General features: G+C 38.1%; 1 protein-coding gene across 3 annotated transcripts in view; it reads right to left on the bottom strand.

Annotated features, from left to right (window-relative positions):
• Window positions 1-2,193: 2,193 nt before the first annotated feature.
• The window catches only part of SLC25A12 (solute carrier family 25 member 12), a 44,964-nt gene continuing 33,246 nt past the window's right edge, over window positions 2,194-13,911 (bottom strand). For all 3 annotated transcript variants that reach the window (XM_030952904.1, XM_030952905.1, XM_030952906.1), the window contains 5 exons: window positions 7,461-7,601; window positions 5,992-6,130; window positions 3,611-3,769; window positions 3,332-3,422; window positions 2,194-2,802 (listed from right to left, as the gene is read on the bottom strand). In XM_030952904.1, coding sequence (XP_030808764.1) covers window positions 2,613-2,802; window positions 3,332-3,422; window positions 3,611-3,769; window positions 5,992-6,130; window positions 7,461-7,601 — 720 coding nt within the window. In that variant the 3' untranslated portion in view covers window positions 2,194-2,612. The remainder of the gene's footprint in view (window positions 2,803-3,331; window positions 3,423-3,610; window positions 3,770-5,991; window positions 6,131-7,460; window positions 7,602-13,911) is intronic.

Below are 13,911 nucleotides of genomic sequence, written 5' to 3'. Positions count from 1 at the left end.
TAATAAATACTGTGAGTTTTACTAATTAGGCACTAAATCAGTTTTTTATTCTTTAATTTAGGACTCTACATTAGTTCTTAATGTGTTATAAGCTTATTGTTTTGCCATAAAAGCTGGTTTTATATGCTTAAAAATTGGAAATAGGTTTATATTCCTCAATCAGTTTCATGTTTAACTTTTCTGTTTAGTTTTGAGGGTTTTTTTTTCTCTTTTTTCTCTTAGTTCTGTTATTATGAGCAGCTTGTGGAGACACAGCAGTAACAACAATTGTTTCTTCAGGAAGTGTTCTTTTTTGGTGGGTCTGGAAGTAAAATGTGTTTAAGCTTCCATTGGTGTTAGTATTTCAAGAGTGTGTGTCCCTCCCTTTCCAACACAGCCATGCTGCTCCTGGTGCAGACATTTATCCTGTGTGTTCTCCTCAACCCTGCAGCAGCAGCTGTCTTCAGCTGAGAAGCATGTGAACTATGTAAGAACAGGCACAGCATGAGATGGTTTGTACCTTTGGGCAGAGGAATTCTTAACAGCAGAAGTTCTCTTGGTTTGATGGTTTTAAAGGGAGGGGCTGCTTGGGTTTTGGTTGGTTGTTCTTGTGGGGCTTTTCAAGATTACTTTTCACTGAATACATTTCCCTCCCACTTTTATTTTCAGACATCCAGTAGGTAAGGCTTTCTTTCACATACATGCAGCTCACATGGCATTAGTTTTGTGTAGTTTCAACCTTCTAATAATTCTCAATTATTAAATTTAATACTACTCTATCTTTATTCCTGCTTGTGGTCCTCCCTCACAGAATAGCTGAGTACAGATCAAAAATGCAAAAGCCATACCTGCAACGTTAAGACCAAAAGTGATGCTAGATGCTATAAATATAAGGATTCTGGGAGTCAAACTGTCTGGTTTTGGAGCTGTAAGAAATACAAATGCTGTTGTGCATTGTCAGGTCTCCTAAGCCTTGATGAAGGCAGTCAACAAGCTGTGACTAAGATTAAATGCAGTGGGGTCCCCACCATTTTTGTCTCTATTTAGAAAAGCGCAACAGAGAATTCATAGCTACAGAAGAGAGTTCCCAGAAGCCTGTCTCTATCCAGAAAACAGGACAGAACAAGAAATTGCTTAAACACAATACAACAAATAAAGAAGGAAGCCTTCTAATGGGGTTATTCATATTGCAGAAAAGTGATCAAACTTCTAAGGTCAGTGTATTGTCACCTCTGGCTCACTACATATTATTCAGCACCCAAATAATTTTTAGCTTCCTTAGAGGCTAGAGCTGGAGAAAGGCTGGTCTGTGTAGTGTTCAGTTCTTAATAAGCCATTTCTTCATAAACTGGCTTAATCCCTGATGGGCCTGTTGTTACCTAAGTAAAAAAACAGAACCTGACATCAGTTTATACCCTTTGGATATGGTCTATTCCAGGATGTTTAACCCTGTAAGAAACATGTCAAACTTCAGTACGCAAGGCTGATAACCACCCATCTCATCTCTGGCCGCAAGGACAGCGTGATTAATTTTCTTCCACAACAGCAGAAATTTCAACTCCCTTATTTCTTCTGACATTTTTGCATTTCAGTATTATACCCAGGAAACTTTTGGTGGACACTAAGCCAGAAATAGTTCAGCCTTTCACTTTCTCTTCTTCCTTTACTTTCACTTACCTGTAAATATAAACAATGAGTTTTGCATATAAAATTAATACAAAAGTAAGTAGGTTTACAGAATAACCTAATCTCATGGTAAAACAATCTAGAAATAAAGAGAATACTTTCAATTTTTTGTAACAAGTTTTCTATTCAGGGAAAAAAAAGCACTCTGAGTAATAAACTCTGTAAAAATTCTTGAGTGTGCCAGTAATTGGCAAATCTCTCATTGTATTTTGAATATGCTACCACAGAAGTAGTATCTATTACACATTTAGTATTGCCATGTATTTTGAGAGAATTCCTTGTCACAAAGTAGTGCTGCAAAATAAAACATTGCATGTGCTCATCTAATTACCAGGTTCTCTAACACAAGCCAGCACACTGCATTTCAATTCCTTTGCTGTAACTAGCAGTGGAGGGCATTCCTGCAGAGCTCTGTCCTTTCCTGTCCATTCATTAAATGGGTGCATCTGATCTTCACATTTCCTCTGTGGAGGGAAACACAATCATACCAGACAACTTCCTGTAAATGCAAAGAAGCGAACGGATGCACGCGTTTTTAAACATTTTATTGTCACGATTGTTAACAAAACACCTTCAAAACATCTGTACATTTCAAACTATTTTGAACTGCAATACCCATTATATAAATGTACGTGTATAGATGCCCTGATGTCTCTGTACAAAGATGTACAATATGTACAGTAACATTAAATGCAAGCTGTACAAGGCAAAGTCTAGGCTACAGCTTCATGCCCCTGGTTAAAACAAGGCAGAGAACCACAGCTTCAATCAGTTCCTTGTGTGTAAATAAATAAATGCAGGTATGTATGAATATTTGAAAGGAGCAATCAGATTTGCAAGCTCAGTTCAGCTAGAACACATGCAGCTGACTGGAAAATAATACAGCAGTACTCTTGTGAACTCTTCCCACTGCATCACTTTGTTCATTTGAAACATCTTTTCAGGGCTCAGCAGCTACCGTGTGCTTGAGCTGAGGTGGCGGCAGGAGCTCGAAACTTTGGAAGATATAAACCAAATTTATTTTCTATACCAGCAAATGTAGCTGTAGCAAGTCTGTATCCTCCTATATGTGCAGGGTTAACAGGAGGAAGATCTGAAATTCTTGTTTTTGGGGTAGATTCTGATCCAGCGGGTTTGCTGTTTGAACAAAGAAAAAAGGTCATTTTGTTAGTCTAGATTTCATAAGAAAGGACTTTAAATAGACTTATTCAGGCTTAAATACTTAAGTCTTTTGTCTGAATATGGAAGACTGTTAAAGCTGACCTTGATTAATTACTCTTATGGTGAGGTGAATGAGGTCAGACCACTACTTCATTTTAAATCAAACCCAAAATTGAAGTTACATTTTTATGGATACTTTTGTAAATTCTTTTAGCTTCCAGTGTCACAAGGAAAATGGACAAAACTATCTTGCTACCATGGAAATGCAAATTAGTGTACTGAAATAAATATTAAATGGCTCTTTATCTCCTCATCTGTTTAGAAGTGGCATGCAAGTTTTCCTCAATTATATAAGGATGGGGCAATTTTTTACATGCTGCAATTTTAAGTACAGGTGCTCAAAGTCAACAAGTTCTAATGGGTCTTAGGCACGAAAAAGTTTGGGTTTTTTTCTTCACATTTGGCAGTTGTTTTATGCAAGCTAAATAGCAAATATTTGACTTACTGGCCTCCAAAGTCAACATACAACCATCTCTGCAGAAGCTCGTAAGTGACCAAAGTAACACCAAACTGGGGTGAAGATCTGAACACCCGAGCTGTTAAATATTACAAATCATAGTGTTAAACAAATAAAACAATTCCTCAGGAGAGAAGCGAAACATTTTTAACAAGGTATTATATTTTTCACAATCAGACCCTGTAAATACTGCTCTGATTTGAGTCTTTAACAAAGCAAATGCTAATTTGCAGATTTGGGGTCAGCCCTAATAATTTTTTTTCTCACCTCCAGCTCCCTTCCACAAAGCTGAAGGGCCTTCTTCCCTTAGAATCTTTCTGAAGCAGTCAATAACTCCACTGTATGTTGTCTGACCAGCGCGAGCTGCCACTTGCAGTCTTGTCTTGATGACATCAGCAGGGGTTACCAAAGAAGCAGCAGGCACACCTTTTAGAAGAAAACCACATTTAATTTGCACAAAGGATCTTGTAAAAGATGAAACATTTCCAAGTGAAAAATACAAGTGCAAACTTTCCTATTTTTTACAAGGGCTAGACATCACAAAAAATGCAGGTTCTTACTCTTGATGCTTATATAAACTGTTGTGCCTGAGAAAATAATTCTTCTAAATTTAAAGGCTGAAACTGGTAGTAAAGGAAATAAACTATCAAAACCCATTCTCAGCATCTTCTAGTGGTCTGGCTGTAGCAGTAGCTGGAAACAAGATAAAATTGGCTATATATGTATAAAAATTAGTTGTGCAAATTTATTGTATTTGTTTATACTCTACAACATCTTTTGCAAATTACATGGGTGATTGACTTGGAAATTGAATCCTATGCCTCCATTTGTTAAAGGTGTTGATGAGAAAAACTACTGCTTAAAGCCTCTATTCTATAGAAATATGTCTGAACTGCTGGTTGGACTGTTCTGTAGAAGAATAGATGCTGCTTACTTCAGTAGGCAAGCCATAAAAAGACTGAGGACAATGAAGGTGTTTTACAAGTCTGCTTAGTACCAACAGCGTGATATTAGCCAACAGTGATGGAAGAACAAATCTCCACTTCCAAGGCACCTCGGCTTTCTAGTCAAAGGAAAGGAGAAAGTTTTCAGAACTGTACTCCACAGTATATAACTGTGTTATCTGAGATATTTCTGAATACTTCTAAATACTATAAAAACTTAATCCCTCTAAAAAGAGGAACCATCTTCTGACTCAAGATAATGAAATTAATTTTGACTCCTGTTAAACTTTAACAACTGGTTAACACTGAATTAAAAATGTTAACAAGTAACTGGTTGCATAGGTGAAGTGTCACTGACCAATCCAGGAGGTTTTATACAAAAACAGAAGCACTGCAGTTAAGGCTGCAAGCATACACAGACAGCAATCATATGCAGATTTTCCTGACAGGCAGATCCCTTCAGACTGTATTCTTGCCTGCTGTGCACGTGGAACCGGGACTGAGTGAGCAATTGAGAATGTGAAATTTGCAATTCAGAGAGGCAAATTCCTATACATGCTATAAAACTAGGCCTATGAAATTTACATACATTTTAATAGGGTTCATCCCTTAGTATGAGCAACACAGAAACACTAATGAAACAAAGAGAAACTGTGAAGCTTGCAGTCTAAAAAGTCTTATAGGAGATAAAAATTAATAATATATATGAGTATTTGTATGTATATAAGCTAAATAATTTTCCATTTCTGGCAGCTCTGCAATACTAAAGAATGAACAGGGCTACAAATCTGTTAGATGTTTCCTAGGTGGTGTTCCTTCCCTCTGGCACGAGGAACACACCAACTGGCACAGAGAAGGTGCAGCCAAGCTTATGTATCAAGTCCAATGTGGGAAACTGCTATTCACACACAGGCACTCACAACTGGTGTAAATATCTATACAGTGATTCCTTACAACTGTAACAAGTAGCAAAGGGTCTTGCTCAGCCCAGTGGTGATTCTGAACTGCAGATGCTCACACTGAATCATTCACAGTTGCAAGGCTGTGTGCAGATACCTGGTTTTCATCTGCCGAGCTCATCCTTGGCAGTGCAGAATCTGGCCATCTCTATCTGTATGTTTAAATATCCACCACTATAGTTCCTACATTTACTATTTTTATACCCCTTGCCTTTAGCAAAAACTTTTTATCACAGCTGCATATTGTCTTTATACTAAACTTGTTTGAGATGCTGTAAAATATCTTAAATTTCAGAGTATAGTACTTCAGCTTCTTGACAAACTAATGCCCTATTTTCAGCAATTATATTACAACAAAGTTTCATTTCAGTTACTCCACAATCCAAACCTGGGTAAGTCATTTTCTTCTTAGCTCTTACGATCTCTCATTTTATGTTCATCAAAGATTCAAATTAGCCTTCAACTCTGAGAGCTCAGTAACAAGTAAAACCCCATTGAGACAGACAGATCAAATTTGACTACAAGTTGCTGAGCTGCATTACGCTGTTTATCCACATTATGCAAATGTAATTAGCTCTCATCAAAATTACATCGCCTCCCACTAAGGATAACAGTGATCAAATTTAGATTAAATCAGATACAATGGTACAGTACCCTTCCTTTATATGGGGCTACTGAATGAATATTGAATATTACTCACTAAAAGAAAAGAAAATTACTTTTAGGAAACATTCTGCAAAATTACCTGCAATGGCTCCAGCTGCAAGGAGATTAAGCCCTCCCACATGGCCACTTTCATCAGCAAACATCATTTTACTATGAGCATAAACCGGAAAGTAGATTGCAGAAAAGGGAATGTCTCTGAGGAAACATGCTTTGGCACCCTGACACAGAGAAAAGAGACACAATGCAAATAAATTCTGTAAATAAGGCTAAAATTGATATCCAGCAAGCAGCCTGAGCCCGGAAAGTACAAAGTCATTTGATCTACTACCATAAACAACACAGAAAATAAAATGTCTCAGGAAACAGATGATACAGAAAACTTGAAAATAAGGATAAAGCATATCTAAACTAAGTGTCTGGAATGAGGAAGATTCAAGGTTCATGTACAATTTTGGTAACTTATACATTACATCAATCCTGACATCAGTACATAGGATAAATGCTTTTTACACACTATGTGTCCAAAGGCAATGAAAGAAGTGACAGAGATCAGTCCTTATGTCTTTCTGACAACTAGGGAAACAGCAAGACCAGTCCCTGCCAGCCTTTATTCCACCAAACACAAAAGCACTACTAAAATACCAGTGAGCACTATAAGACCTCACCAAAGAAGCTGCACTGGAAGATTAGCAAAAAGAGAAAAAACCACTGCAAACTGGGTACTGTTTAATAAGGAAACACAATGGTCACGAATCTCATCTACCAAATCCAAAACAAAATCTTCAGCTCTAAAAGTAAATGTGCACATTTTTATAGTATTATTGCAGGTCTATGGGCAAATCACATAAAGCAATGTTTTGTAAGTGCACAGCTAATATAACTGCTGAATTTACGTATTACCCCTTGCACTGGCAGAAGATACAGGAAGAAACACTCTTCCTTGTTTAAGGAAACTAATAGCTTCTGCTCCATTACACCTGATCTGTAATGATGGCAGTAAGTATACCTGCAGGGAAGGAATCTGTTGAATGGCATTTTGCTGAAGTACCATACAGAACAGGCTTTTTTCAGTGGAATTTATTGACAAATCCCACCACTTAACTTCTTAAAAATCTGAATCCTACTAAACTTCACTACTGTTTCACTGCCATCAAATTATTAAGACAAAGAGAATATCCTGCTGCAAAGATAACAATAGAGATACAGAGATTCAAAATAAATATAAGAAAAACGCACAGGGAAAGCTAAAGAAACTTTTCACAAAACCCCACCAAATGAAATGAGCAGTGCCAGAAGCCAGCAGGTCTGCAATACAGGGCTCCCTGTAGCTTGGCATAAAAGCCCAAAGGATAGAATGGGGGAGTATTTTTTGTATCCCACTGCCATTAATATAGAAGTGAGTTTTCTTCAGTTTTCCACTGTGGGGCTGCCCTGCAGGAAGAGATTGGTTTTAAATTCAAAAGATGTCTTTGTTTTTAATAGGTTTTGTTTCAACAGTGTAGAAGTTTAGCATAAAATGATGAAGGCACTCAAAGCAGAAGTACATACCTTATAAAGACCAAGAAAGCCTAAATCTTTTATAACAGACAGAGCACTGACTCTGGGTCCTGTAGTAATTTCTCCTGCTACCTGCAACCGAATCTTTACAATCTCCAGAGGATTAGTGAAGATGACCTGGGAACCTCCTGCCTGCAAACCCAAAGAAAAAGAAAGTAAATTGCATTGCTAGAGCATGTGGCGACATATCGACTTTTGCAAGGTGATGAGTGCCTTCACTTCTCACTGCATTGGCTGATTTTCTCATGTAAAAATATATGAGAGAGATTTAATAAAGCAGCTGTCTGGAAGTCAAAAGACCTGAATCAGAAATCATGAGTTTGTAAAAATAGATTTTTACATATATATTTTTATAGCCCCCTGAGGTGAATTAATTCAGTTCGTCTCTGCTTTTCTCCTCAACATCACTTTCTAGAAGTCATTAAGTGTTTAAAAGTCTATCAGATATTACAGGAAATACTAAACTAAAATAATCATTACACTTGTACTACTAGAGCATCAAATACACTTAAAGACCTTATGTTTATTCAATAATAATCCATCACCAATGTGTAGACATGCTATTTGCATCTAGAAGTGATGCTGTTTAAAAGGTAAATTTGCATTTATAGTGTAATTTTAAATTAGTAGAAAAGGTGTTTGGAGTTTTGTTTAGCAGCCTGTAATAGTCCTAAGTGGAAACAAAATATAAAATTTAAATAGGAAGACTAATATTTCAAAATATGATACTAGATAGAAACAGGAGTCATATCTTTGAGCTGGGCATGACAGATTTTACTTGAAGGAAATACTCTGTTGGCAGTGTTGAAGGACTGTCTTGCAAACTTCCTAGCAGTAGCATTGTAAAGCTGCTTCTGACCCTGCACTTTAGCCAAAGACTTTCAAAGAACTGTGTCCCAGGTTTGAGAGAGATTCAATCTGACAGTTTGGTTTCAGCGTTTTTAAACCTCTTTAGAATGACATGTTTAGACTTCTTCCTGGCTTGCTGTAGGTACTATCATTTACTTCTGAAGAAGTTTGTGGTTCATCACAATCCAGCCATATTCTACTAAGCTTGTTATGCTCCCCTCTTCCTAAGCCATCTTTTATAATTTAAAAATTAAACCCAGTTCCTTAAAAATTGTGGCATATAACCGCTTGAATACAGCCAACTCTAAAAAGCATTTCTTGCACAATATATAAGCTCCTCTTAATTCTGATCGATTCCTCCAACCCATCAAATTTTAGCGAAGTAAACAGATGCAGAACATCTGCAGTTAAAATTTTTTACCACTTCTAAATTGCCCAAGCAATAAACTCTTTTTGTGATGCTGGGGGGCTGGGAGGGGGCTGTGCATACAGGGGTGTGGTGAAGTCAATATTCTGATACAGCATTTCCTGAAGAACCTGCATGGTGTTCTCTGCTAACTGATTGACAACTGATGAACACTAATCCTGTCTGCATATAGCACAATCTTCCTCTCTGCAGCAGCAGGCAGAATAAATGTGAGATTAGCCCTGATACACAGTTTAGAAGCTGGCAATCTCAATTATTCTAGCCTAGAGACAAAAGAGCATTGCAACCCTCATCAGCTCTTACTGAGAGTGACCCAGCACTTCAGCAGTGTCTATGGCCTGGGGGCAAGAAGCATCAATGCCTTCACTGAGCAAACAGCCCATACTTCACTGAGCCTCTACTGAGGACTGACAGCCTTTTACTGCAAACCCTGTTTATTACTTCACTCAATATTGACACTGAAAATCATCACTGCAACAGCTTCGCTGAAGCACCTTGACCAAAACAGTGGGAGATCAACTGCTGCTTTTGAATAATTATTTCCATTGTAGTAATTGCTGTCTTTAACACTTCCCACTCAAATATTGAGTCTATACAGCTCATCTTAATTTTATTCCCTCACTTCTTCACCTCTCTGAAATCAAATCAAAGCCTATGTTTTTGTGGACATTTGATGCAATCATCAGGAAGACCACAAGAACTTCCAGGCAAGCCAAAGTGATTCCCATCTTCTACGTTCCTTGAACTTACTGCACTGTGTTTGCTCAGTTATCTGACACCATTCCTACGTCCAAAGGCATTCTTCAGACTCTCTTTACTTCTCATCTCACCTTCTCCAGTTCATACACACCTATGCATGCAAGATGAAATGGCTGTCTCGCTAAGTAAAGTTCCAATCTAAATAAAATTTATAAAATTTCCATCTGGCAAATTCTGTTAACCTTTTTTTTTTTGTTTGTATTGCATTAAGCATAAAAACAATTTCAAATGTTTACCATTTCCCTGTATCTTTTAAAAAATAATTTTGGTAGATAAAATGTTAAGCAGTGTGTTCTCGCTACATAATACAATGGACCACACAAAAAAATTCAAGTAACTTTAGATTGCAACACTAAGCTAGAAATTCACTCCTTCTATACAAATAGCAGCTACTCACCTATTAAATATGTATTATTTGTTTACATGTATAAGTGAAATTCCATTTTTTATTTTTAATGTTAAAAATTAGCACATCCTGCAGAGCAGCCAAAATAACTCTTCCTATTTGCCCAACAGCCACCACAGAAACACAAATAGGCCAATTTGTAAACATTTCTATTTTCTAACCTGAATTCAATCTTCCTGTAACTAACATTTTCTTCTCCTAGGTGCACAGGCACCTACCTTTCTGTTAAAATCAGCCATAGTCCTCTTCTGATACAGAAAGCAAAATACACTGAACACAGCACATTTTAATAATTTAGTAGCAACACTAATTAGAAATACAATGTTACAAATTCTGTCTAGTAAAAATGGAATTACGTACTCCATCAGTATTACAAGATGATTTGGTGGTCAGGTTATTAAGCGAAATAAAATACAAGGAAAACCCTACACTTATATTATCAGTAGAAAACCCATTGAAAAGCTCTTTAATTACATCAACACTTTGAACATTGAGTATTTACAGTGCTGACTGACTTCTCAACAGGCAGCTTTCTCAAAAAGAGCTGTCGCCACCGAGATACCCAGTTAAATAGTCCCTATTAGCAGTATGTCCTTCTATCCAAGCCTTGACTTTGGCTGTTTTACTTGGAGCTTGGCAAACTTTTCAGCCCTGCAGTGATTTGATTCACAGGAAGAGGAGCATTGCATTCAGTGGAGTGGCACATATGAGTTAGGTCCCTCAACACATCACAAGCACAGGCAGGACAAGTTTTGACTTTAATACAGAATATGTAACACAAGAAAACTCCCATTTTCACTGTGTAGTTTTAAAAGAATGAACGCAAGGGTGGTTTTTCAGTTTGTGTTTTCTATTTAAGTAAAAGGTGTGACAAAGGACGTGTGAGGCAGAGGAGAGTGCTGCCTTGGGGAGGAGAGGAGCACTCTGCAGAAAAGGATGCAGAGGAGAATGACACAAAGGATCTCCAAATAAAAATGAACTGGAAGCACGTAGGTTTGCAGTACAAACCTCCACACTCCTGTGCAAATCATTAGCAATCAGCATCATTCTTTTTCAAAGTCTCTTACTTCAGCTGTCAGCTCTGTATGTTAAATACATGTGCAAGTGTATATGCACACAGAGGTATACATTGCACTCCCTGAATTGCTTTTGGAGATGGTGCAGTAAATCTAGATTGCTCTCTCATAAATCCTCGCTTCACATATAAATTGCAACAGACACTTTAAAAAAGGTTGACAAATTTGTTTCTGAATGGAGGTTATTCATACACATCAAAAATACCAGTAATAAAAGCTTCTACTTAACCTTAATGTCATGTAAAATAACTCTACAAGGAGCAAATAAAGGAACTAAATCTGACAGCAAAGGTTATGAGAGAAAAGATGTAGTTTGAGATCCCACAGCAAACGCCCCATGACATGCCAAAGGCTGAAGGAAATACACAAATGACCTTGCAACATGAGACCTCTTGCCCTTTCCAATTCCACCCGAGAGGCATATGCTCCAAAGGGGAGAGGCCTGCTTCAAGCCCTTCCTTCCTTCCTTTTAGAAACCACCACATCCTGGACCACAACTGTGTCCCAAAGAAGCAGCTAAAATAAGATGTTACTTAAAACAGTCTTGTTTAAAAACATCAAAAGAACTTGCATTTCTTTCTCTAGGCAAAGCTGACATGGTTCATGAACCTAGAGTGAGCTTACTGTCTCTTTCATTAAACAATCATTTTCTCCCCGATTTTAAATGTCCACAATAGAAATCAAGATAAAGTAGTAAAGTTAAATTCTGCTTCTAACTTATTTTTTTAAAGTATAACAAAAGAAGTAACATGTCTTCAGGGTCTCGAAGGAAAAGCAGTCTGTAACTGTATTTTTGTTCTTGTTAAACAAAGCCATTAACATTTAACATTATTTTTTCCAAACAAAATATTTGACACATTCCTATTTGCCTGATACACCTATATGCATTTTTGTGTGTATGTATATATATATGCATAAATATGTATGAAAATTATTTCTTAAAAGTATACCAAAAATATTTGGACTGAATCTTAGATTCAATGTTTATCAAACTTCAAAATCAGTGGTAAATCTGAATCTCTCTGTGTACATATGTGCAAACACAAACACACATCCCAACCTCTAATTATCAACGGATGCATTGCCTACATCTCCAAAGGTTCTCAAGACCCTTTTTGCCTGGCACCCCAAATAATCTTTCTTCCTACAACATAAAGCAAAAACATCTCTCTGATGAAACACAATTCATCCATTCAAAATGTTAAGCACCACGCACAGCATGGGAAGAATCTATTTATTCCCACATAACTCAAAGAATTACAGCCTAAACTCACAGTATCTCTGTCTAGTGGAACAGTAACCATGAATCATTTGCACAGCATTAGGTGTCTGCTTCAGCACTGCTTCCCAAGTGAGGAAGAGCAGCTCCCTAGAGCACCTTGCCCTTCACCATGTACTCACATGTGCCATGCATGTAAGCTCCTCTGGGAAGCACTGTCCATATCAGGCATGGGCTCTCTGCTCCCCAGGCCTCTGTTGGGATAGAGGAAAGCATTGCCAAAGCCTCACTCAGTCTCCCTGCAACTCAAAGCTAATGGGAGCTGAAAACTTCAGGAATGCAGGTTAATCACTGAATTACAGCAGAATGTAATTCAATTAATTACAGTAACAGTAGGGAAAGAAATTGTTTGCCCTGAACATGTGTAAATATGGATAGTGCTGTTAATGATTAACAAACCAGCATACTTCAGGCAGGTAGGAAGATGGGATATCAGTTTCATCCATCAGGGACAAGAGCCCTTTCATTGACAGGTACGACCTGACTGCTGTAACTGAGCTGCCCGACGTAGCTGCTCTGCAGTTTTCAAATACAGCTACAGCTTGAGAGCAGCTGGGAATATTTGGGCTCTGACAGAGCAGACCCTGCACTTCCCAGTGACATTTACATTGCCCAGCAGCAGCAGGAAGGTTTAGAGGAGCATAGGGCACAGGCTGCCTGCGGGAGGTCCCTGCCCTGCAGGGAGGAAGGAAAGACAACAGACAGGCAGCTGACCACACGAACAGGCACTGCCTGGGAGGAAGTCTTTGGCAGCTGCTGTGAGAATGACAATGTTTCTCCTTTCTGCCAGCACTGCTTTACTCCACAAGCTGACAGAAGCTGAGAATGACTGGAGCCTGAGCAGTAAGATTTTGGCCAAAGCGATTCAGTCTCTGTGTCAGCATTTCTGGAGGAGGGTCATCCCTTTGCTGGACAGTACAGCACTGCTTCCAGACACTGCAGAGCTGAGGATACTGGCCAGCCTACACAGGGTCTCTGAACCACCACTGTCTTAATGTCAAAGGTTTCACCTGTCCTTGTGTGTGGGTCTTAGAAGACTGTAACACCGTACATAAGCTTTGATACAGCACTGCCATCCAGAGAGGAGAATTTGCCACATCTGCTGGAACCTTTCCCAAGCTGCCTCCACTTCCTCACAAGAACTCTTTTGATTGCTGTTTGAGGACTGAGGCACGCACAATGTGCTTCTGTATAACCTGCAAGAGGGAAGGCTTTTAAAAGTATGAAAGGTCTCTGCTGTAAGCTCTGTAAAATGGCTGAAAATATGCCTTGCTCATCTTGCTCATCCACCAGCAGTTCCATACCAGACATGATCCAAAACTGCATTATTCCTGTTAATGAGGAGATAGTTCAACACTAAACACAGTGAGGGTCAGAGACAGTAGTAAGCCCATCTCTGAGAACTACATGTGGGAACAATGCTATTTCTTCTGATATTATGACAAGGTAAAAAAGTATGGTTTTATTTTAGCCTATATTTATTGTATACTATTAGCAAAATACTAAAGTGTTTAAAGTAACAGTAACAAAAAGCAGCAAAACCCTGAGCTATCCAAATCTAAATGCTGAAAATAATTTTGGCATATATAAAATCCAAACATTCCCACATTAACGCCTCATTTTGTACTAACAGAGAGAGAAGGAAG

This window comes from Camarhynchus parvulus, chromosome 7 (genome assembly GCF_901933205.1).
Source record: "Camarhynchus parvulus chromosome 7, STF_HiC, whole genome shotgun sequence".
In the NCBI taxonomy this organism is placed as follows: domain Eukaryota; kingdom Metazoa; phylum Chordata; class Aves; order Passeriformes; family Thraupidae; genus Camarhynchus; species Camarhynchus parvulus.
This window is presented reverse-complemented; position numbering and strand designations above follow the sequence as displayed.